Source organism: Ambystoma mexicanum, chromosome 1q (assembly GCF_040938575.1).
Source record: "Ambystoma mexicanum isolate Mex_15411 chromosome 1q, UKY_AmexF1_1, whole genome shotgun sequence".
NCBI lineage: Eukaryota > Metazoa > Chordata > Amphibia > Caudata > Ambystomatidae > Ambystoma > Ambystoma mexicanum.
In genome coordinates, this window is record NC_090922.1 from 90756329 (window position 1) to 90782409 (window position 26081).

Here is a 26081-nt window from a genome sequence, read left to right on the forward strand (position 1 = left end):
CGCTGCCTTAGGTCTGGGAGAATGAGCGTGAAGTCATAAGCATTAGAAATGCAAGACACCAGCGATGGTAGCTTTAGCTGCTGTGTTTCCAGGTGAAAGACCACTGCAGTAATGAAGATGGTTGGATTTCTGAAAAATGTACTCAGTTTGAATTTTAAGGTGCGTTCTATATCGACATTGTGCAAAGTTTCCTTTGCTGAGGAAGTTTGAGGTCTGGGGTGGGAGACTGCAGGAATACCTTTCTGAGTCAAATGTACCTCAGAAAGAACCTTGGAAATCAAGAATTGTTCAAAGAACAACCTTATTCTTATGGAAGATAATGCAAGGGGTCCTCTAAAGAGAGGGCTTGAAGCTTCCTTTCCCTTCTAGCAGAAGTAATGGTAACTAAGAAGGAAGCCTTCAGCGTAAGAAGCTCCAAGTCTCACGACACTAAAGGATTGAAATGTTAATGCATAATAGCTGCCAAAACCACATCAAGGTCCCACTGAGGAACCAGCTCTCTGAATGGTAGATAGACATGAAGAAGACCATCAAAGTGTCTTCAGACAGGTTCATTCTTTATATAAGAAGGTCTTTTGGGGGGAGTTAAAGTAAGAAGCAAGTGTCGACTTATTAAGCCGTATAATGGTGCTGTCTGCCAATAAAAAGTTATCAGGGAACATTCCTTACCACTACACCACATACTAGTGGACGCTGGTGCTGCAAGAGGTCCAGGAGGGATCCTCAGACCACCAATGCTGGATTTCCATGGTGAGCTAGGAATAGTCACATGTTTACCTAGGGTCTTCACTGATGTCTAAAGGGAAGGGCTCCCCCCCCACCCAGAACTTGGCAGGTAACTCTGTCCATCCATGAACCTTATTCCAGAAAAGTTGTCATTTCCAGTCAACCAACATCTGTCACCTGTGATAAAAAAAAAACAGCCTGCTTCGTTAAGGATCCCGGCTGCAGAGCTCAGAGTTGAGACATCTTAAGAATTCATGGTTACATTCAGCACTTGTGCAGTGTGAAAGCATGATTCCTGATGGTAATTCTTATACATTGGTTTCTCCTGGGGCGCTGTCAGCGAAATCTCAAGTCTTGAGCAACATTTCTATTTCTTTGGCAGTGGCTCCGGAGAAAACAGGTGAACACCACATTCATACCCTTGCGGTCCGCTAAGCTGATAGTGTTGCAACATGAACAACAAAGAAAGGTTCCATGTAATAATGTCCCCCCAAAAATATTGGGATGCTAAATAATCGCAGAAAAATTGCAGTTTTTTGTGGGGACATTACTACATGGATCATGCGGGGGACACCCCTGCAACTCCCAAACCCTTTTTTTCATGGGGAGCGGGGGAGGGACACCCCCCGCAACCCCTGCCTGCCCCTGTCCCTATATATATGGTCACCTATATAATGTCGCCACAACCTTTTCCAGGCGACATTATATACGGCGACCATATATATAGGGATATTACTGGATACCCAAAGAAAGCCACTTCCAAAGTGTTCCAAATGACTTGCGCAGATACCTTCTATCCCTACTATTCTCTCTGACTATTACAAGAACTATGCAAAAGACTCAAAGTGTAACTTCTCCTGCAATAAAATGTTGCAGACAAGGAAAGCGTTCCAGGGAACATACTACCTTACACTGTATACACAAACCCAAGGCTGTACATGAGTGGAGAGCAGCGCTCGCATAGCTGCAGTTGAGTTCCAAAACGGTGGCTGGCCCTACAGTGACCTTAAGGCCCGACAGACCCTAACAGACCACCTGTCCCTAGGCAATTGGGTTAATCCAAAAACAAGCTATCACACATCACACAGGTGCAGCAAGATTCCCTAGCCTCCACCTCAGAGGAGGAGGCATCCGAGTATAAAGGTATCCCTGAGCATTCGCCAGGTGTCAGTGATCAAGTAGGAGGTGGAATGGAGTGTTTGGGGGAAGAGTGGTGAACAAGAAGGGAGTTAAGAAGGTTGGAGAGGACGTCAGAGGAGGTTATGCTGAAGGGGTAGAGGCGCCATCTAAAAGGAAGTTGTTTGTCGGAAGAGGGTTAACGTCTGGGAAGGGAGACCCTAAAAGTCAACCCTGGGAGGCAGCTGGAGAAGCAAAGTAAGAGCCAAAGGGGGAGATAATTACATCAAACATGGCCAGACTGATCCAGTGTAGAATTAGTAGAGGGTGGAGGTATGAGTCAGTGCAACATCACTGAGTTGCAGAGAGTCTATGATACAACCTCCCAAATGAGGATGAGCCCTCGGACAAAGCGTGCCGAGCAGGGGCCAACCAGCGGCTCCCTCTGGCCCCGACGTCTTGGGAGCAGACTTTGATGCTAAATAGATGTGGGAGCTACCTGGACCGGTTGGAAGCAGCTCAATGACTGCCAGATGCTGGAGCACCTATCCAAGAAAGACCCTGTAGCAACTAGTCCCAATGAATGAAGATGGTTCGGGAAACCCTGGAAACCTGCACCATGAAGAAAGGGACCCGGCTCTGATAGGAGCAAAGTAGACACACCTCTAAAAGGTGCTTTTAGGAACAATAATTCCTGGTACAGGCTAACCCTCCAAAACAGTTGTCAATCTGTTAAACTTTAGGAGCCTCTTTGTCAAGGCTATGACCGACAGAATTAAACACCTTAAAAGATTTTGTTTTTGTTTGAACTAAACAGTTCTTTTAATACCTAAAATAGGAAGAATTCTTTCAGACAGATTGCTATGTTTGGTGGACACATATCAACCCTCTGCCCCAAACGTGTCCTCGGAGAAGAGAGCCTGTAGGTGGCTCCAACTAGAAGAAGTAGATGTAGCAAGGAATACTGTTTTTGGGCAAGAACAGCGCATTACTTACCTACGTTAATGTTCTTTTTGATGGATACGATGATTCCTCCCACAAATTCCTCATCATTGAAATCCCCTTCATACGCAGTCTAGACAGAAAAGTGTACCCAGCTCGCCACTAGGTGGCAACATTGAGCTCTGAGTCAGCTTCCCTCGGGTCTGTGGCACCCTTTTGCACTGAACGTGGTTCCAGCTGTGCAAATACCTGGGGCTAACTGTATCACTTTCTCCAGATCCACCCTTTTCCCACTGCAACATAAGACAATGGTAGAACGTCCACTCTTAGTACATTTCTTTTAAAAATGTGTAAATGTACAAGTTCAATTAGAATTGAATCTATGTTACCGGTAAAGGGGTGATGGTGATGAGCAATCTGTGGGAGGAATAATCAAATCCAACAGAGAAACTTTATGGAAGGGAATTAAATTTGTTAATTTAGAAATTCTACCCACAAACTTTGCATCTTTGAAAGACTTGCAAAGTTGTCGAGTGAGAACTAATAGGACAGAGTAAAATTTTGTTATTAGATAAGGAAGTTTTGCAAAACCTAGCTTCCTACCCTTGCATCCTCAAGGGCTAGTGAGTCTAACAGATAGTGATTAGCAAATGAATAAAGCGATGCCTAGGTTATCCCTCCCGACAAATGTCTGCCAAGGCACACCTATTTGGAGGACTGGCATGGCTACAGTGTGGGCCCCCGAGACCCTCATAACAGGTTTTTATGCACAGGACTAGCCAACAAGAATGTGTTTCTTTTTTTTTTGACCCTTCATTTTTTAAGGCCCAATGGGCCTGATCACAAGTTGGGCAGTATCCCGGCTGGGATAAAGCCCAACTTTATTAGCGTCAGCGCCCACCCGTCCAGCGGTATTACTGCCAGACGACAGATTGGGCGCCAACTGGAAGTCCCCATTCCCATTGGGCCCATTCAATGGGGAATTTGTTTCTTTTGTTTGGCCCTTCATTTTTAAAGGCCCAATGGGCCTGATCACGAGTTGGACGGTATCCCGGCTGGGAAGCCGCCCAACTTTATTAGCGTTAGCGCCCACCCGTCCGACGGTATTACTGCCGGATCACAGGTTGAGCACCAACTGTAAGTCCACATTCCCATTGGGTCCATTCAATGGGGAATTTTTGGCGCAATTATTGCGTGGTAACACTGCTGGCGGTAACTGCGCTGAAAATGGGCATTTTCTCAGCGTGTTTACCCCCAGCTGTTAGCTGGGGGTAAACACGGCAGACTTGTGATATGGCAAGTCCTTAAATGTGGCGGTAACAGCGTTGCCGCAGCATTTAAGGGCCAACGCCCAACTCGTGATCAGGCCCAGTGTATCCGATAAAGAGCTGGTCATCCAACCTTTAGTCCTTGGTCCCCGCCATGTTATATCTTTGGGTTATTTTGTGGTCTAGTCTGTCTGTGAAATCTTTCCTCTGCCTTAGAGGAGAAAGGAGGAGGGAAAGACAGTAGGAGGTGAAATTATCTGCTTCAAGTGAAAAACCTTCAGTAAAAAAGTAAGGCTTCCCACCAAAGGTAAAGGTTTCTTCCAAAAAACAGAATAAAGGGGGAAGACAGAGCATCTGCAAGTCCGATAATCTCTTGGACGGCATGATGGCAATTAAGAAGACCACTACAAGGGAAAATAACTGCAAAGAAAACATACTTGGAGGATCACCATTTAGAATGAGAGCACTAAATGTAGGTCCCATGATTATGCCAAGAATGGTTTAGGGGGAAAAGTATTATTCAAACCCTTCAAAAATTGCAAAACCATAGGAACAGTGAAGTAGGATCCTTGTTCAGGTGCCCTTGTATTGCTGAAAAGGGCCACAAAATCGCACTTGCTCATACCTAACCTCAAACCAGATTTTGCCAGAAACAAAAACCCCAGAACACCAACAACATACCTTTTGCCAATAACAAGAATAAATTGAATTTGTGGATGTGCCCCTAAATTATAGTATTACACAAAGTACTTCCTCAAACCAGGTATTATGATGATTCAACATCCTGGCGTTGTAGAGAAGCACCATCCTGAAAGCCCTTGTCAACAGATACTCACAACTCCAGGGGGTCGCGCACAGGGGACAAAGCAGCATGTCTAGCATGAACAACTACCAGATACTCTCTACCAAGTCTAGAGCTATCAAGATCATGGATTTTCAGCTCTGCTTCAAACTACACAGCACAAAAGTAATCAGCAGGAAGCGAGAGGACGTCTATGCCAACTTGAACTCAAAGGGAATCACTAGTGCATTGCTCAGGGAACTCCCCACTATGAAGATCCTGTGCTTCCTGTTTGAGCTGGTAACAAACCGTCAAATTGGGGGAGCTCCCACATGAAGATGATCTGCTCCACAATCTCTGCTTTCAGTTCCCACTCGTGTGAAACTCCAGTGATTTGGCTCAAGGAATCCACCTCAATATTCAGACTATTAAAGCAGGTAAGATGAATCATTGGCTATTTGCATCAAAAATGAACCTGGTTTGCATAGTGTTGGCTGCTGGGGAGTTATGCAGAAGGCAGGGTTATATTCAGATGATCTCTTGTTGGTGCTTCAGAATTTGGATGTGTCCCTTCCCTGCCTGATTTGGATATTATCTGGTTATTATGAATCATCGGGTTACAAGATTAATTGGTTAAAGTCCGAGATATTGCCTCTTTCCCACCAATGTGATAAAACGCTAGTCACGGATCTGGGATTGACATGGTGTGATACGCGCTTGCGCTATTTGGGCGTTTGGCTGACGTCTCCTGTTTCATATATGGTCGATGAGAACATGTGTAACATTATTCAAGATTGTAAACATGACCTGAACAGATGGTCTCTTCTTAATCTGTCACTGTGGGGTAAAGTAAACGCCTAAAAATGAATTTGACTCCCAAGATGAATTTTGTAGCTAGTATTCTTCCTCTGAGAATTAAAAATAGTTATTGGAAAGATTTGGACGGTCTCATTCAAGAATTTTTATGGGATAGAAAACCACTGAGACTAACTATTTGGAAATTGCAGCTTCCAGTTCACCAGGGTGGATTGGGGGTTCCGAATTTTAAAGCTTATCACTTGGCCTTTTCATCTCATTCTTTCATTCCTTTTTTGAATGGAGAGTTGGACCGCTGGCGGAATCGAATGCCTTTGGGCCGCTTGGACCGGAAGCTTTGTTGACTACTAACACGAAAGGCACTGGTGGTAGATCATTAATGACGACATTTTTGCGCACAGCTTGGAGTGAGGTGTTGCCGTTTTTGGGCATTGATGCTTTTAAATGCCAGAGGGCCTCTATTTGGCTGAATCCTAAGATTCGAGATAACACCAAAACAATTTTTTGGCCTGATTGGTATCTTGCCGGTTTTAAACAGATTTCTGATCTTGGGAAGGATGGTCGATGGTTGACTGCGATCAAGATGATTGAGAGATATGACTTTGGTAACTTATCGGATACTGCTTATAGATGTCTGAAGAGAGCTGTAGGTGAAGTTGACTGGACAAACACTCTGGACTTAAACATCTTTCTTGCCAATTCCAATGGAAAGGAAGGTGGTCTGGCTAGTAGAATTTATAAGTTGATTGTGTCACATTATCAAGGTAATGACAGACTACGGGAGGTTTAGAGTGAGAGGATTGGCTATGAGATTGATTCTGGATGCTGGCAGAATATATGTAGAAATGTTTCTTTGTTCTCGCTAAACATAGGCGAAAGGTCTCGGCAAATAAAAATTCTTAATCGTGTATTCTGGTGCCCGGAAACTTTACACAAAAGAGGACTGACGGACAGTGATGAATGTTGGGGATGTGTACAGGATGTTGGGTCTTTAGATGTGTATGGGTCAGAGGTTTTTGGAATGAAGTTTGTGATGTATGTGACAAGATTACCGGTGGGGGATCTACCCTGGATTTCAGAACTGTGATCCTAGGTGATGATTATGGGTTATCTGATCTCTGCTCTGGCCTTAAAAAATGTTTTTTAGGGGTGCCATTGTGGGCAAAAGATTAATACTTCGAGGTTGGAAAAGCCAGATTCCCCCCTTCATTTGAAGAATGGGTCCAGGAGATGCACTGTCTTTCAAGAACTGAAAAAATGATTTACAAATTGAGACGCAAATTGCCCTTGTATGATAGGATCTGGAGTAAGTTTAATGACTTCTTTTAAGGTGTTTATTTTTTTATCCGCTTTATAATGTTGCTTGTGTTATTTGTAATTGCTTTGCTTAGTTTGTTTACTTCTTGCTTATGTTTATAATTGTAAATAAAAGATGTCACAGTCATCTTGTTCTTGATCGCCAAAAACAACAGAGATATGGTCTGCCACCACGAATTCAGCCGCCACAGTTTGGGCTACCCCAAACTGCCCATCTTGTTGATGTAGCACAGTGATGTTGTCCCTGTAAGACTAGGGAGGTGAGCCCGCTCTGCAAGACACTCCCTAGGGGTTGATGCAAGAGAGACCTCACTGGGAGAGACCCCCCCCTTTGGGGACAAGGACTCCTGTTCCTGTGAGGAACGCCCTAAGGCAACTACCATGGGTGCATATATGGGACTATGTTCTATGAAGAGTAATGTTGCACTTTATGTTTGGCGGAAGAAAATGTGAAAAGAAACATATGTGGAAGAAAAAGGGAAGATGTCTCTTTAACCAGAGACGTGTACTTAACTGCGACGAGTCAGAGCAGAAAGGGAGAAGGAGAGTGCTATGTGCGGGAGGGGTCTTCTTACAATATCATACAGTCTGAACGTGGAGTCAAGCCAGGTCGTGGATTGCCAACTTTAAAAGAGCGAGACAAACACAGTAGGAGACACCAGAGGCCCGTCATATGCAACCACAAAGGAAGCAGGATAAGAAGGAACAGAGAGTATCTTGTAGTGGCGTGGCCATGCTTGCAGACTGGTGGGTAGAACGCCCGATGTACAGCACAGAGACTACCAAGACAGGAGGCCTGAATGGCATCTGATCGGCAGCGTCTGTGAAAGGCAGGCACCCGACGACCAACAGAGCGGGAACCCGAGCAGTGAGTAGAGAGAGACACAGTACCTTATCATGAGCCAAGCACTGCAACCTTTCCCCACACAACGAGAGGTACTGGGGGAAGCAGGAATAGCAGGAGGCCGCCTGGGAATCATACGAATAAAGAAACCCATCCCAGTCCTGAGGACGAGAACACAACTATACAAGTTAATGATTGCAACTGTAAAAAACGATGAAAGCAAATCAACAACCAGGTTGGGGAAGACCAGTTTCACTTGCAGGCGGAGAGAGAGAGATTCATCCCAGTCCTGAGGACAGGATAGCATCAAAATGTAGTTCACAAGGGATGTGACCCATATGTAAGACAGAGTTAATCAACCCAGGTGGGGAGCTAACAGAGACTGGGAACTAAAACCCTGGGAGAAAGGGCAAGAACCCTATATCTGCAGAGTTGAAGGCTGGAGAAAGTACAAGCCAGAAGCACAAGGAGAAATACTCACCAGTGAACAAGATACAAGAGCAGACAGACTCAGAGAGAAACCATGACAAAGAAAGCCTAAAAAGGAATCCAGGCAAACATAGTTCAGGAAAGCCTGAGCAAATACACTGGGAAGAACATATATGTAATAACAATGGTCTGAGGAACTACTGGAAGGAAAAATACTTCAAACTAGGGCTACAGAAAGCACAAGACCCAAGTAATTTTGAACTACAAGAGTTGATAGGAAAGACTATCCAAGGAGATTATGCTAAGAAGCTTATGAGCCAAAAAGATACCAGTATATAAAAAGAATATCGAAGAAGAAGAAAAGACCAGGAGAAGAAAGGACAAGCTCTTGGCCAATTTACTTTAGTTGTATTTAGTGGTAGGATCAGATAGAGTTAGTTTGGACAGAGGACATATTTACTTTGGACATCTGACTGGCACCTTTAGATAGGCAGTGTATTCCCTTTAGCAATAGAGAGAGATAGGCAATATTCTTACAATCTTCATTAAAGTGAGTACAGAATTCCTCAACTTGCCAGTACTCCTCCTTCCGACCCACCACTAGATCTTCATGGTCAAACCTCTGATTGATGGTAAAAAAGGTTGCAATGCCAGACCAATTACCATGTGTTCAAGGAAGCTGATGTAGAATGATTACGCCAGGCCTTTCCATAGACCACTCAATGGACGATCCTGCAGATGAGTGCCCATCCCATCAGGGGTGTGTCTGTAACAATGGTGAATGTCGGCTGTGGCTGTCAGAATAGGGCCCCCTAAAGGAAGTTATTTGTGGACATCTACCAAAGCAGGTTCTTACAGTCCTTTGGGGGGGGGACACAGAGTAATGTGCTTCAATGCAGGTTGAACTGGGACCACTGTAGCAACCGCATGTGCAGTCTTGCTTCCGGGACTATGAAGAAGCTGAATGCCATGAGCCCAAGCATTCCTAGGTCCCGTAGAGCCTTCTCCTACCATCTGGCCATCAAAAGCCAATCATCGAGATGGAGGATGCACAACTCCCCTCGTGCATCCTCCTCTTGTGCACATGTGCTGCCACCACCACCATGACCTTTGTGAATACTCTTGGTGTCGAAATGAAGTTGAATCTAAGCACTAGAAATTGGTCACAATTGCTTCCGACCACAAAAACTTATTTTCACTGATTGGGGTAGATGGGGACATGGACATGGACATGAAAATAGGCGTCCTGCTGATCAGAAGTCACAAGCCAATTGTATAACTCCAGAGCTTGAAGGATCTATGCCAATGTGACCATCCTGAAGCAGCCCCTTTGGCAGAGCTTGTTGAGGAGTCTCGCATCGAAAAATGAATCTGAGCCTAGCATCCTTCTTCGGTACTAGCAAGTAACAAGACTTCATGTCCTGAAACGAGGCCCACTGCTCCCTTCAGCAGCAGGGAAGATATTTTCTGAAGCAAGAACCGTTCCGGAGGAGGAAAAGACAACATGAGGGCATTTTGTGATGGCTTTGAAAGAAACAGTAGGCAATGGCCATGGTCTACGATGCCTAAGTGGTTTGCCTCCATTTCTGCACAAATAAATAGCCTGTGTCTCCCACATTAGACTCAGGCGCCTGAGAGATTAATAAAACCAAAGAGTTTAAAGAGATCCAGACTGCAGGGGTTTTGACTCTGGAAGCTGAAGGGAGGATTTAGGTGGGCCCAAGCCTCTGCAGTAGCGCAAACCACTATATGTTGATGGTGCTCATGATTCTGTGTAGTAGAGCCCCGTCTCTGACCTTTGGGAGGGAATAATTAAGGTATGAATGCCCAAGAAGAGAAGGATGAAGACAAAGAAGCTGACAATCCTAGAAATGTAGCAATTAGCCTTGATGTTTTGAATCTCTGCAAGTCCCAATCTTTGTCTCTTAACCTCTCAGAATCTAGGCGTAGGTATTCAGATTTATGAGTGAAGAAGACTGCCTCCCTCTTGTGAGAGTAGGTCCATTCTCTGGCGAAGACGGAGTGGAGGGCAGGTGAACACGTCTAGCTGTTTTGGTCACCACGTCCTGCTGGCTCAATCCGGAGCAATCAGGATAATGGACTTCCCAAACTCCCTCAACCTCCTGATGACATGAGGAATGATGGGGGCTGGTGGAAACGCTTACATGAGTGGAAATTCCCAATCTACCATGAATGCGTCTCCTTAAATTCCTCTCAGAGAAAATTCCCTGGAGCAGACCAGGTTGCATTTTCTATTGACACTGGATGCAAACAGATCCATTTGAGTGGTTCCCCAAAGGGTGAAGATCTCTAAAAGGACTTCCTGAGCCAACTCCCACTCGTGGGAGACTGCTCTCCCTGCTCAGAGTGTCTGCCATTGTGTTCTCTTCTCCGGCTAGATGAACAGCTGATAGAAAAAATTCTGCTTTGTAGCACCCACAACCAGAGCTGCATTGCCTCTCTACACAGTGGTACACCACCTCTTTTGTTGAGGTACTGCATGGCGACTGTGTTGTCTGTCATGATCAGGACGTACTTCCCCTGCATGGACGGCAAAAAGGCCATCAGCCTGAGTCTGATTGCCCTCAGCTGTAAAGGGTTTATGTGAAGTCTGGATTCTGAAGGGGACTAAAGGCCGCTGATCATAAGATCGCTCATGTGAGCTACTTATCGCATGAGGGAAGAATCCGTGACCACTGTTCTCTCCGGCCAGGGTTGCCAAAAAGGTTCCCCTATCATCAGATTCTCCTTGCATGCCCACTGCAGGAGATCATGTGTGACCTTGCTCAGAAATTGAAGAAGGTCCATCATTCTGCCTGAGAATTGTGACCACTGGGATCCGAGGGCCCACTGAAGGGACCTCATCCTTAGTATGGTTTCTGGCACCAGAAAAATGCAGGATGTCATGAGGCCCAGCAACCTCAAAAAGTTGAAAGCCAGTAGATGTTGAGCGTTTTGAAACCTTGTCACTATCTGCAAGATATGTTGAGCCCTCAACTCGGGGGGCAAAACCTTCCAAGTGGAAGAGTCCAGGACTGCTCCAATTAATGTAGCTTTTGGGAAGGTGTCACGTGGGACTTCTTGAAGTTGACGAAGAAAGCCAGTTTGTAGAGGTAGTGGCAGGTGCTGTTGAGATGGTCCAGAGCCTGTTCGTGAGAACAGGCTCCGATTAGCCAATTGTCTAGGTAGGGAAAGATGTGGATCCCTCCCCTCCTTAGATTATTTACCACCACCGTCATCAACTTGGTGAAGACCCTTGGCGGAGGTCAGGCCGAAAGGCAGTACTTTAAACTGATAATGGGAATTGCCAATGGCGAACCTCCGGTACTTTCTGTGCTTGGGATGTATTGGCACATGAAAGTAAGCATCCTGAAGATCAAGTGACACCCTCCAATCCAGAAGCTGAAGGGCCTGGATCATCTGCGATAAGAGTGACAAACTTGAATCTGTGCTTCCTCAGGAACTTGTTCAAGCGTCTCGGGTCCAAGATGGGTTGCAGTCCTCCGTCTTTCTTGGGAACCAGAAATAGGTGGAGTACCAGCCTTGGCATTGCTCTGCTACAGGTACCCTTTCCACTGCACCTTCCTCCAGCAGGGAAAGAATTTCCTGCAGAAGGAGCATGTCTGGTTCTCAAAGAGATCATTAGCTCAGGGGACAATCTGGGGGCCGTTTTAGAAATGGGAGACTGTACCTTTGGGCCACTGTTTGAAGTGCCCAAGCATCTGAAGTAATGCAAAGTCATTCTTTCAGATGCTGGGTCAACCAGCCTCCCACCGGAGTCCTGTGTGCAAAGCGGTCAGAGAGGTTTGGAGTCGTGGCTGTGGCAGAGGGCAATGAAGAGGTGGCTGCCTGAGTAGTTCTTCCTTCAGGACCTCTAGGGGTATGTGAAAATCTCCTTTGCCCTCTTTGGGTAGCCAAACCTCTGCCTCTCTGATCAAAAGAAGAGTACAATCGAAAAGATAGCCCTCTTCAAGCCTGGCATGGTGGATGCTGCTGACAAATGGCAGCTCCTAAAGATTTTGCAGCCACTCTAGAAGCCTGGAGCTTCTCTAAACTGTCAGCCTATGCCCCCAAAAGGTTGGGCCCATCAAAGGGCATGTCCAAAAACCTTGACTGGACAACAGGGGCAAATCCAGATTTGCGCAACCAGACAAATCTCCTTATGATGGTACCTGAGCCCATAGAGGGACCAACTCAGTCGGATGCATCAAGCCCCAACTGACTCTTCACCATCACTAATAATAATGTTAAAATCATCCCTCATTTCTCCTTCAGGAATGTTTTCAACTGCCACCCACAAAAGAAGATAAACTTATTTCCTCTTCTTTGTGGCAGTACCTGGCAGGAGAGTGAGCCAGGTCTGCCAAACAAAAACCAGATGAAAGCTTGGGTCTGGGACCCGAAACCCCAAAGGGAGAACAACATAAAACATCATCTTCGTGGCAGTACCTGGCAGGAGAGTGAACCAGGTCTGCCATACTGAAAATAGTTTATGAAAAGCCAGGGGAAGAGAGTCATTCACCCTGGTGCTGTGAACTGTGAAACCGTGTCAGAAAAGGCCTAGGGAAGGGGGACATTCTGCCTGGTGTTATGAACTGCAAAGGAAGCTCTCAAAAAGGCCAGGGGAAAGGAGACATTCCCCCTGGCGTTGTAAACTGCAAAGAAAGCCTGAGAAAAGGCCAGGGGAAAGGAGACATTCCTCCTGGTGTTGTGAACTGCAAAGAAAGCCTGAGAAAAGGCCTGGGGAAAGGAGGCATTCTCCTGCCATTGTGAAAATACTGACAGCAAGACACCTGGAGAAGGGAGGCATTCTCCAGGATCCCACTAGTGAAGAAACAACTATAGGCAATAAGGAATATTGATGTTTGAACTGGAACTTTACCTTTTGAGTTTGTACCGAGAACTTTACTGCGTTTTAACATTTCAGCCTGGAACTTTGTTTTGTGCCTTGGAAAGGGATTGAGACCTGGGGAAAGGAGTCATCCCCACATGTAAAGATTCCACCAAAACGTGGAACTATGATCCATCGTCCAGAGGAAGGGAGCCATTCTTCTGGACCAAGAAGATCCTCTACTTCATTAGTTTAGTTATATGTGTAAGGCACAGAAATAGGTTTTTGGCACAGGATGGTGGCCTCTTGATTTACATGGACATCCTGACTGAATCCTTAGTATTTTAGTTGAGGTAGGGAAACCCTTCTTAGAGTTAGGGAGAGGTAGGGTTTCTCTTTTATTTCTGGTATAATAAAAGTTTATGCCAACAACCATGCCACCTGTGTGTCAGTCTCCTCTTTCTGCACCCTTACAGAAAGTATTATTTGCCAGAGCGCAAGACACATAATGGCCTTGAGTGCCAAGCTTCCAGCAGAAAACGCCCTTTTTGCTAGTAAATCATATTTGTTGCAGCATCCCTATCAGAACGAATGGATGGATAAGCAGCTGCTTTAGAAGTGCAAGTAGATACCTGTACCACCAAACTCTCTAGCGTGTTTGGAGATAAATTTAGGTTCAATAAATGGTCTATATTTCCTCACAAACTCCTTATTGCCAACAGTAGTGGTGTCAGGCTTTTGTCAAGACAGTGTTTTTGAGTGCCCATGCAAAGGCAGCACAGATACCTTGGGATGGTCTTTATCCAGGATATCAGTGAGGTCTTCCTAAACTATATTCTTTGTAGGACACCCTGCAAGGAATGCATGGTGGCAATAGTAAGACAGACACACGTGGCCACAGCTCAAGGGCGTTTATTGAACCTTTGCAAGGGTGTGATAAACGCCTATCTAAACCTAAATCTACAGATGGGAACAAGCTACGACCAGCAACAAATAATAATGCCGTCCAAGTGCAGTCTTGTCAATTAAAAGGGCCTATAGTATAAAACCTATTGCCAATCCTTACCACTAAGTTACAAATAATGTGGGAAAATGTTCATGAAAAAGAAAGAAGTGTTCACAAAATAATATATGTCGGGGTCGTCGGGCCGTTGGCCTCCCTTCCCCATGTTTTAAGCATGGGGCAAGGCGTGTCACTCGAGCAAAGCACACACTCTGGCTTCGGCGGCACCAGGATGCAGTTCCATTTTCTCAGTTCAGGACCTTCTGTGTTGAAGTCTCTTTACTTCTTGATGCAGAGGGCCTGCTATACTATAAACAACACATAAATGTTGATTTAAATATTCAACTTGAGTTTTCACCCAGGATCTCCCTCTGCCGGGCTCAGACCCTTTTCATAATCAAAAAAGTTAAACATTGTAGCCCCCTCTGCCGGGCTTAGATCCCTTTCACACAAGGTTAAATTAGTCTCCATCAGCCGGGCTCGCACCAATTTGCATTTACTTTAAATGATCAAAGCCTTTCGATTGTGCACAGAGTTTGGCTTGACCCGTTGCATGACCACTTCGATCTCAATATTTCTTTCACACTTATCAGATGGATACCGAACAGAGACTTTCGAATGAGCACCCACGTGGTGCCGGACCACTCAGTGTATGGTATCTTTTCCTTGGTTTCCCAAAGTTCAGTTACAAAGTTCAACTTATTTCTTTTGGCTTTTATTTGTATTCTTGTTGCTTTTTCCAAATGCTTCACACACTGTTTTCTTTATACAATGTTGCTGCTTGCAACCTTGGTTCAAAACACAAGCTGGTTTGGTATCAGTCTCTCAGACTCACCGGCTGTGCTTTCTTTTCAGATACCACTTTGTTGTAGGAGCCACGGACAGTACCATGGCTGCAATTGCTCCTCCTCACCTTGGTTATCGATGCGTGAGAGCCATGGGTACCTCCTACACACTGTACAGGTTTGATCAGCCTTTGTTCCTGGTCTCCAGTTTCTTACATTCCAAGATTCATGAAAGTAATGGTCTTTATACGTCAAGGGTGCTTCCCTCCTTGTACCCCTCTCCGGTCTCGCTGTCTTTTTCCTTGTATTAAACTGTCATCTAGGAACTGTTGTTTCCTCATGTGTTTTGCCTTGTTCAGAGTGTGCTTCCGTGCTCCGCCTTTAATCCCTGTGGGAAAGTGTGATGAAGTCAGGTGTGTGTAATGATCTGTAATTGTCTGACCTTGCCTGACCATGGTGTTGGGACATGTCAGGTATACGGCTCTGGTGTTAGTCCGTTGTCGGTCACAGTGAACTGTCCGTGGGATAGTGTTTATAATGGGAAATGGGAGGTTGGGTTTCTAGGTATCCTACCTGGTAGATGGGGAAAAGGTGTTACAAGGAAGGGTATAACGCGTCTCACCCTCCGGTGTCCCACTTCCACTCCCAGAAGACCCCCCATCCAGGTGATCCTCCCGCACTTGTCCACTTCCAGGAACTGGATCTAAAAGTGATGGCCTTGTTCTGGGCACCTGGATGACAGATCCTTGAGGACTGGCGGGTGAGACACCTTCAGGATTCTCACAGCCCCCAACCCAAATATTCAGTGACTCTGTTCATAACTGTCCTGTATGTAGCACTAGCATGAGCAGTTGTGTCATGTGAAGCAAATTTCAATTCAGGGGAAGTGCCCAGTCCAATGGCTTCTTTAAGGCAAGTACTTTTCTGCACCAGACTGCACCTTGCTCCTTCCCCCTTCCTCGCAGCAGCTGGCCAGCTTCTGGGAAAGCGCTTTTTGGAATGCAGTCTAATCAGTAACCCAGGTCATTCTGAGCCTCTGGTGCAAACAGGTACCTGTTTACAGGGAGCATCGCTTGCAAAAACCAAAAGCTGAAGCATTTCTGTGTGCGCTCTGAAGGAACAAGTTACTTACCTGTTACTGTTGTTCTCCAGCATGGGTCTGGCATGGATTCACATGTTTATGAATATTCCCCGTCGTCAGGCTGGGAATCCTCGGTAAAGAAAAAACCAGTATCAGTTTCGTTTCTGATCTGTCTTTCGTAGTAGTAACCAATCACTGATCTCTGCGTCATACTGACCACAGCCAATGACTGCCCTCTACCTAAGCCCCGCCTCTGGCAGACATCTTCAGATTTTTACCGCACGTTCAAGTGTTGGGATCCTCGTGCTATTGCACCTAGAAACACCTAGAACCACTTTGAGTTAATTCAGATCTCTTCCGTCTAGTCCCGTCACCATTATTGTTGTCTTTGTCTATTTGTTAGCGTTCTGATGCCCGCGGGCTTTAGCGCTATATAAACAAATAAATAAAATAAATAATAAATAAATTGCTCTCGAGCGTTAGTGCTATTTTTTCACGTTTTTTTCTCAAAAACTTCGATTTTTCGGTCAAAAGAGCCTCAAGCTCCACAGTTTCTTCATCCGATCAACGGGGACCCGTGTCAAATTCGTCTACGCCCCTCAAGGGTGAAGATTTCGTCGATCCACGCTTTTGGAGGACTCCAGAAGTTTCTCAGGCCCATCTCGGACATGGCCCAGGAGAAGGGAAGCTCGACGCCCGGAAAGCTGTTCAGGGCCTGCCCTGGATGCCAGCTTCAGAATGTCTTTAAGGAGGACAAACACTCCTTTTGTCTTTACTGCCTACATGAGGACAAGACGCACGTGAAGAAGGACTGTGCGTTATGCGGCAATATGTCGGAGTGGACCATGAAGGACCGCCATCAAAGTCTCACCAACTGGCTGACAGGGAAAAGCCCGTCAGGCGAGAAGAAGAAGAAGAAATCCGAGCGGTCTCCCGCGGAGGGAGTCCTCTTTTATGCTCATCGACAGGACCCCCGTGAAACCTCAGATGGAGAAGAAAAGGGGGGGCAGGAGGTCGTCGTGGATTCGGCCTCAACCTCTGAGGAAGAGTTGATCGAAGTCTTAAGCCACGGCGTTGGCGTGGAAGAAGACCAGCCCGTCGGGAGGGACCCCGACGTAGGAGACGACGATAACGTCAACTGAAACGATCTGGCAGCAGAGGACCCAGGGGACACCTGGTCCAAATTGGAACCAAAATCGGCGCCGGGAAACCAGGGAACGACGGCACACATAGCCGCGGCACTTCGCATAAGGCTGGTGAGCCGCGTGCCAGAGATCAACAGATCCTGCAACACGATGGAGCTGTGAATGCAGGAGAAAGGTAGCAGACTGAAGCTGCGCTTGTGGAGGGCGGCTCACAACTCCTGGTGAGCCCCGATAGTGGACGGGCACTCCTGTTTGTGCGTCCCAGGAGCGGACGGTGGACTGAGAGGGGCGTGGGGGCTGGAGCTCCGAGCTGCAGAGGAGAGGCGGTGCGGTCCGCGGGATCGCGTGGCTCGGGGCGAATTGGGCCCCTTGCGGCACCTTCTACCATCGGCCCGCGGTACTGAGACGGCCACCCCCGTGGCGACGAACTATCCTCCTTCCTTTCCCACTCTAGTAGACATTCGTTATAATCGTGCAGGGGGGTAACGTGGAGGTGGTCCCCCCCACACCCCTCTCCCCTCAGCGAGACATCAGCACCTGGGGTTGAAGCGTGGCATAACACCGGAGCCTGAGAGCCACGCTCCCCCAGCAACGGAAGACAAAAGCATTCCGAACTCGGATGCCATAAGGTATGTGGGGTGCACCAATCAACATGTCAAGTTAGCGCCTCAAGATCAACACGATCCGGGTACTCTGGGAGTCACTTAACCCAAAGAACGGAACATTCGGGAAGGGGCGCCTGCTGAATCAGAATCCATAGATTGTTGCAGAGCACCGTGCGTAACGCTGTACACCCTGTTTCTCGACCTTCATCAGTGGGACTGGGAATACACACGTCCCCCGAAAGGCCATCCTGCAAGAAGCACCACACTGCACTCCATACCACCCCACAGCAGAAGGGCGCAGGAGGGATTCAAGGCCAGCACACGAGACAGATGAAAGGCACAAATAATAAAAAGCGAGGCCCCATGGATGCGTATGCGAACACCTCTACAGGGGTGCCAGATCCCACCCAGAGGCCCTCCCCGAGTAACTCACCTCCGGTCCTCTCGGAACAAAACATGACTCCATACATGGCTGCTATGAAGAAAGGCTTTCTGGCAATCAATTCCAAACTAGATGATATATGCGAGAGTATTGCATCCATCCGGGCTGATATTAAAAAGGTCAACTCCAGGGTAGCCGAGGCTGAAGAGAGTATCGACCCTGGAAGATACATCTGCCATACAAAACAAAACAATGGAGCAAATCCAGAAAGATGTCAAAGCTGTCCAAAATAAGTGCGAAGACTGGGAATCCTGCTCACGCCGAAACAATATAAGGGTGGTTGGTGTGGCAGAAACCAAACACAATATTCCCATGGAGCACTTTATTGAGAACATGCTGCAATCTCTGTTCCCTGATGCACAATTTTCGAAACAGTTCTTAGTAAAAAGGGTGCATAGAATCCCTGCGCCTCCACCAAAACCGGGCACACTGCCACGGACTATTAAAGCGAGACTACTTATTTACCGTGACTGGGATCTTGTACTCAAAATGGCACGGGAACAGGCACCATTATCCTTTGATTCCAATACTGTTCATATTTAGCCAGATTTCACATCAGGAGTCCAAGCGTCAAGGCGTTCCTTTGATGCAATTGAAAAGACACTCCGTTAAAGGAAGGTAGTATATGTCATACCCGTCTAAACTAAGAATACAATGTAATGGCAAAACTCAATTCTTTGAAACACCTGAACATGCCAGGACATATATAGAACAGCACATCCCGGTAGCCCAGAACGGCTCCTGACACTCTGATATAACAGGCCCAGATACAGTAATACTTTTTGAAAGTCAAAAGCACCACTAAGCCAAGTAAATGCCAGCCACAGCTCTGGAATAGAAGGCGGGCAATATGGCCCCCCCACACTTCGCAATGTTGCAACTAGTTTATGGGGATACACCGCCCGATTGGCGAGTTGGTGAGGGGGGGCAGGGATGAACAGAGGGCCTGTTGCCCAGTTAAAGCTGGACCTGTTATGCAATACACATCCGCGCCAAGATACTCAAACGAACGATCCAGTCTAAGACTTCAGTTCGTAGTTAATATTGTTGGTTACAAAATAAAAAATAAAAAGTTTACCTCAAGCAAGTTATAAAAAAAAACCTGACAGGGCGATACTTGAAGGTTCTATACTCGTGCAACGCGGACGCTTGTTTTGCCATGAGAATCAGAATAAAAGGGCGCTCTAGATAAAGTAAAAAGCACAAGGCTCATGTCCTGGAATATTAGAGGTCTATCAAACCCAATTAAAACAAGAAAGGTATTGTCCTACGCCACTAGACATCACAGACATTCTCTTCTTGCAAGAAACTCACACAACAGAAAAGGTGGTGACATCCCTTAGTCGTACATGGGGTCACCAGGTAATAACCACGGACTATTCATCACAATCCAGAGGCACTGCGATAATTATCCGCCGAAAGCTAGGCTTCACAGTAAGGAAAACTATATGCGATTCTGAAGGCAGATATGTGATTGTCTGGGGAGCATTTTGCAGACTGGATGTGATACTCTTCAACACCTATGGTCCCAATGTAGACAGCCCAGAATGTTATCAACAGATTCTGACGCTAATATTACCAGTAGGTGAGGAGAAAATAATCTGGGGTGTGGACTTCAATACCATCCTAGACCCTGGGATGGACAGAACTACCACGGGAAATCGGAAGGAGACAAAGGCAGCAACCACTATCAAGCTGGCAATGCGACTAATACCACTATCTGATATGTGGAGGGTCCTTCACCCTCACAAAAAGGAGTACACATTCCACTCGTACGTGTATGGGTCGAGCTCTCGCATAGACTATTGGCTGTGCTCCACGAACTGTATCCAAAACACTAAGGAATGCACTATACTGCCCCGTACCCTTTCAGACCACTCCCCAGTCATTATAGATATTCTACTGGACCCTACCCCACGGGCCCCACGAATGTGGAAGATGCCGCTGCGTATCCTTCAAGATGAAGAACTGGTGTAGACACTCCGTACGGAAAAAGCACATTTTGTTGAGCAAAATGAAGGTTCTGTGCAATCTTTTTCTACAGTATGGGAAACATTTAAAGCATGGCTGAGAGGTATACTGATTGCTAGGGTACATGGTAAACTGCAAGAAATTAGAATAAATCTGACCCATGCTGAAACCCATATAAAGGAGGCTGAAGAAGCATATACCAAAACCCCGGGACAGAGCACACTGGAAGTTCTACGTGCAGCCACGGAAACATACAACAAGCTTTCAGATCAAGAGGTTCATTATATGATGAACCCAGTCAGAGCCAGGAAATATGGAGAGGGTAACAAATCAGGAAAACTTCTAGCCTACCTACTTAGGTCAGAAAAGGACCAAGAGCAGATAACCAGCATTATAAACGAACATGGGGCAGCCCTCACGGGCCAGAAAGAGAATAATGGAGTGTTCCTCAGGTACTACAAGGAACTATACCGGAACAAAGACCAGAGGACGCCCGAGGAGCTACAACAACACTTGGACTCCTACTCACTTCCACGGCTCGCTGAGGAGGACAGATTGGCCCTGGACGTGCCACTCTCTGAAGAAGACATTACACAAGCCATCAAAGACCTGAAGATGGGCAAAGCACCAGGAGCAGACGGCATTATGACAGATTTTTACAAAACATTTATCCCAGAGTTAGCGCCAATAATTTTGAAAGTTTAGGAAGAATCGATGGAGAGGGGGAACATTACCATCGACTTTACGAGAGGCCATAATCACAGTTACGCCCCACAACCCTTCCTCCGACAAGCCCCTATCCCTCATCAATGTGGATGCAAAGATTATAGCCAAAGCTATTGCCAACAAATTGAACCCATACATGAGTACATTAATTCACCCAAATCAATCCGGTTTCATCCCGTCCCGTTCCACGGCTCTGAATCGCTGCAGATTCTTTGCTATATCATCGCAGATGGATCCCCAGAAAAAGACTGTTGCAGTGCCTCTTGATGCCGAGAAGGCATTTGATTCTATTTCTTGGAGATTCATGTACGCAGTCCTGCAAAAAATGGGATTTGGCCCAGGATTTATCAGAAGTATACAAACACTATATTGTAACCCCAGCGCCAATGTCAGCACCAACTCAATTGTCTCCGACACCATTCAGCTGCAGAGAGGTACGAGACAAGGGTGCCCTCTATCCCTGTTAATATTCGCTCTTACAATAGAGGGTATGGCAGCTTTTCTGCGAACCAAACATGCCTGGAAGGGAATACGCACCATGGGTAAACCCCAATTCATCTCACTATACGCAGATGATACAATGCTATATATTAGGGAACCAGAGACACACCTTCCTCCGATTATGAATGACATCGTGGATTTCGCATCATACTCTGGGTACAAAATAAATCAGACCAAGTCTGAAATAATACCTCTAACAAAAGCAGTCTCACAAACGGAATCAATGCTGCAGTTCCGGTGGTCACCTACTACTGTTAGATATTTGGGAATTATTCTAGCCACGGATAGAAATACATTATATGCAAACAACTATGGACCATTACTGATACAAATAGAAGCCAAACTTAATCTCTGCACGAAGCTTCCTCTGTCCATGTATGGCCGGATATCACTATTGAAAATGATTATTGTCCCCAAATTGTTATACCTTTTTAGTGGAATTCCCATAAGGCCAGGCCGTAAATTCTTCGAAAAACTGCAGAGATGCAGTATGCACTTAGTATGGGGGGTGGGGGGATGGGGGCCACGCCCATGGCCGGCTGCCCCAAGTTGTGTGAGCACTATGACACAGGGGGCCTGGCGCCGCCGGACTATCTACTTTATTACTATGCAGCACAAGCCCAGTTCGCTAGATTCTGGTTCCAGGGCACCGAACAATATGCCCATATACATGCTGAAGTGTTTGCTGCCTCTCCAAACAACCTACAAGGTGTGCTTTTCACAAAAGTTAAAGAAGAGAAGACGATTGCGGACCTAGTGTCAACTACGGTACGAGCTTGGATGCAGATCCTGAAAAGAGTTCAATGTGACACACCCTACTGGCCGCACATCCCGATGTGGTTTTATCCTGATCTTGAACCAACCCTAGATCGCACCTTGCAGAACCGTTGGGATCCAGAGCGAGGAGCCAGGCTGGGTGACCTTTTTCCCAAAGGTCAATTCATCACAATGCCAGAGCTACAGGCAAGGAAGGGAGTGGTCTGATCCCAACACTACAGTATCAGCTGCTGAAAGCAGCTTGCAGAAAACTCTGGCCATCATTCCCAGTGGAGCCTTCAATACACCAGTTCCTCTCAGAAGTTCTTACGCCAGAAGGATTCAACAGTGGTGTCTCTGAATTATACAAAAAAATCCAGGCCCATACCCCCTCAATCAACACAATGAAAACCAAGTGGGAGAAAGTATTGGATACTCAGATCAGTGAGCGCCAATGGACTCATTACTGTGGGTATACTAAGACTATTTCTATTAACGCTAATTTCCGTCTGATACAGTACAAGATCCTGAACCAACTACACATCACCCCAAAAAGAAGGGCCAAATCCGACCTCACCAAACAACCAGAGTGCCCCAAATGTGGAACAACAGAAGCAGATGCATTGCACATGTATTGGAGCAGCCCCCCGATCTATCAGTTCTGGGTTGAGGTAGCAGAGAAAATGAGCGACATACTGCAGATACATATACCGGCAACCCCACAAAAATACTTATTTGGAGACATCGGTAAGTTGACAACCAAGGTACGCAGACTATTTGCAGTGGCAGGAGCAGTTGCCAAGAGACAAATACTCCTAAAATGGAAATCTACCTCCCCCCCACTCTTAAAGCATGGCTCGGACAGCTGGCCATCACACATGAACATGAGGAGATGTATGTGCAAGCTATACAGTTCCACTCCAGACCTAAGGACATATGGGCCCCATTCAGAGCATATCTAAAAGCCCAAGAAGCAAGCTCTGGTGAGGAGGACAACTAAAAGAAAATTACAAAAACAACTTTACTAAGAGTTATAGAACCGTTTCCCCAGCAATACCGCTCATGTTACTATTGTTTCATTAAATGTATAATGATATTTCGCCTGTTTAATGCTCAGATGCCTTGTCAGAATTAAGTAAAGGTTTTTAAAAAAAAAACTTTACTTGCTTCAGAAATGTTTTAGTAGTGTCAGTAGGATGCTTTACAATGTTTCCTTCCTTTCCTATCAAATACTAATTTTCATTTAACTTCCATCACATCACCTTCATCACAGCCTCAGTGTGCTCGAGCAGCCATCCTACTAAGGCGTGTCCAGACTCATGAAACGCCACCACCTTCCGCTCCTCCTTTGACATGATCTTGCTTTTTTTAGCTGTACCTGTGGTGAAAAATAAATTGTGTGCTGCTTAATCATCTTATCTGAGAACAATCCACACCTATAACATTCATGTAACTTGATGAGGTCAAGTACTATTAGAACAGTGGTCTAAAACAAGTGAGTAAAACAAGGCTAATTAGCTGCAAATATTCTCAAGCATTAAAATCTAGAAAATATACCAATACGGATCCGAACATTCAATGACAGAGTAGAAATCCCAAGTACAAATAACTTATATATCCACAACGTCATGTATAAAGCCCTAAAATATGGCTTTTAAAAAAAAAATAAAGGTCAGTATAGCTTTTTTTCCCCCCAAATGCATTAGACCTGCTGACCTTGAAACTCCATCTCAAAGCTCCATCGTCTCAGATTCTGAACATGTTACCAGCTGTAACAAAGTCCCTTGCCTGGTTGTGGGAACCAACGGGACAATAACTCCCGGGTCCAGGTGACACCCCAATCTATATGATGAGGGGCACGGGGTGGATCCCCTGGCCAGTTTCCCTTTGTGGCTGACACCTGATAATGCTGATAAGGAGGCAACAGCCTGTTCAGGGAGGCGAAGAAGGTTGAGGTATGCTCAACCTGTTCCAGGGACCCCTCTATAGCTTTCCATGCCAGTTACGGCCAACAACCTGCCTGCCTACAATACCTGGTGCAAGAGTCTGTACAGAGGTACAGGACCACGGAAAACCCACAAGAAGACAAGAAAAAAGACAATTCTTCAAGAACCCAGTAAATCGAAAACACCAGAGCAGGGGAAGAGTGGCAACCTCTAGTGAACTTTAAAGGACATGGGACAATCACTCGAATGGCCCAAAGGCAAAACTATTCCCATCAGCTGGAGAAACATTTCTTTGGAGGCCATCCTGTTATTTCTTGTGGGGAGATCCCAGTTTGCTTTTCAGTTGTCCCCATTTGTACATAGTCCATAAATAAAAACAGTGCCTCCAATATACTTGATCTTCGGCATCGTTCTTGGTCACAGGTGTCTTACATGACGCAGTCCTATAGACAAATGTCTTGGGAGTGTGTCAAATTCTGCTCCCTGACTTTGTGTTAAAGTTAAAAGGGTACTCTGCAACCCTGGCAAGCTGGCCTTCCAGGGCATTGTTGGAGGCATATGCTACCTGGAGGCAGTAAAGGGTTGGAGTTGCATAGACACCCCTCCAAACCAAAGGCTAGGCCAGGGCCTGAGTGAGGATCCCCACAAACATTCCTATGACATACCTGCATAGAGAAGTGCAGTGGTGGAAAGATACAAAGTGCTGCAGAATGTGTCAGAGGAACCCTGCGGAGATGAGGTACTAACACATGAAGCAGAAAGGAGCTGGCAACAGGGTGGGCTATCAGTTCGTCACTAAAATGGCAGTCAGGCCATTTAAAGGATAAGAATGAGCACACCATCCAGAGGAGGGGAAAACAAGGAAGAGACACTAGCCAATCCAAAGGACCCTGAAAGAAAAGGGAAAGAAAATAAATCAATACTAACTGGTGAAATGAAGAAGGAAATCACATGGCCCATCTCAAACCAGCGGAAAGGGCAGCGAGAGGGGATACAGGCCAGAGCACTGAAGGCCACAGGACGAGCAACGCAGATTACAGCAGGCCAGTGAGCAGCTGAAGAAGCCGCACCAGAGTAGCCATCCGCACCAAAAGGAGGATTTTGCCATATACCAGACACTAGTGAAAATATCCTAAAATTGAACCTAACTTGCTGGGGAAAACGTCCTTAGCGTCTTCAGGCAGTTAGGGTGACTTGCCCACAGCTGTGGCAAAGAATGATACAGGAACCTAGAAGCTGGACCCTTTTGGTCACCTGAAGGTGAGAACAGTGCGTGTCACTTAGAAGGGCGCTATTCCCTTAGTCAGAGAGAGAAGGGCACCAAATACCTTACTGAGAAGGGCAACATATCCCTTACTAGTGAACTGAGGTACTATAACCTCAAATGAGGAAGAAGTAGACCAAGCACTAGCGTCCTAGCTTGATTGTAAATAGCAAGACGCCTGCAATATTCCCGTAAAGAGGACAAGTGGCAAAGCAGCTGTCAGAAAATGCCTGCCCCGACTCCTCACCTGTGTCGGCGGGGCTAGTGGGAGTATTTCACCTTCTTCGGTAGTCCTTTTTGTGAAGATATGGTCTACCCCGGGAGTTCGCCACCGAGAGTACTTCTGGGACAAGTAGTCCGGTGGAGAATGTGCCGGAATAGCCTACAGGGGAAAAAGCTGATCAGGCAAAAAAAAATCTCTGGTGTTGTACGCGGTGGATTGGAAGTGATGTACTCCGGAAGGATAACTACAGTGGGCTGTACGACTGAAGGCTCTGGAGCAGGATACGGCGTGTAAGGCTCAGAAACAGGGTCCGGTGTGGTATGAGTAGGTAAGTGGAATGGAAGAGCTTGACACAATGTAATGTACACTTCCACTGGGTAAGAAGAATAGAAGGGACTGAAGTAAGGTCCAGAAGGGGATGAAGAGCTATCCCAGTGCGGAACACAGGAGGTAAGTAAGGAAGCAGGAAAGAGATCTGTGGAACGGAGGAAGCGGCGAGGGAGCCAACAAGGAGAGTGTCGGAACGGCAGAGGGGTGCCAAACAGAGGTAAGGCAAAGAAAAT

At 46.3% G+C, this 26081-nt stretch overlaps 1 protein-coding gene across 1 annotated transcript in view; it reads right to left on the bottom strand.

The window, feature by feature from the left end:
• SPG7 (SPG7 matrix AAA peptidase subunit, paraplegin) overlaps positions 1-26081 on the bottom strand; it is a 980080-nt gene that overhangs the window by 252259 nt on the left and 701740 nt on the right. Inside the window, exon 13 of the mRNA XM_069635587.1 lies at positions 23348-23463. Coding sequence (XP_069491688.1) covers positions 23348-23463 — 116 coding nt within the window. The remainder of the gene's footprint in view (positions 1-23347; positions 23464-26081) is intronic.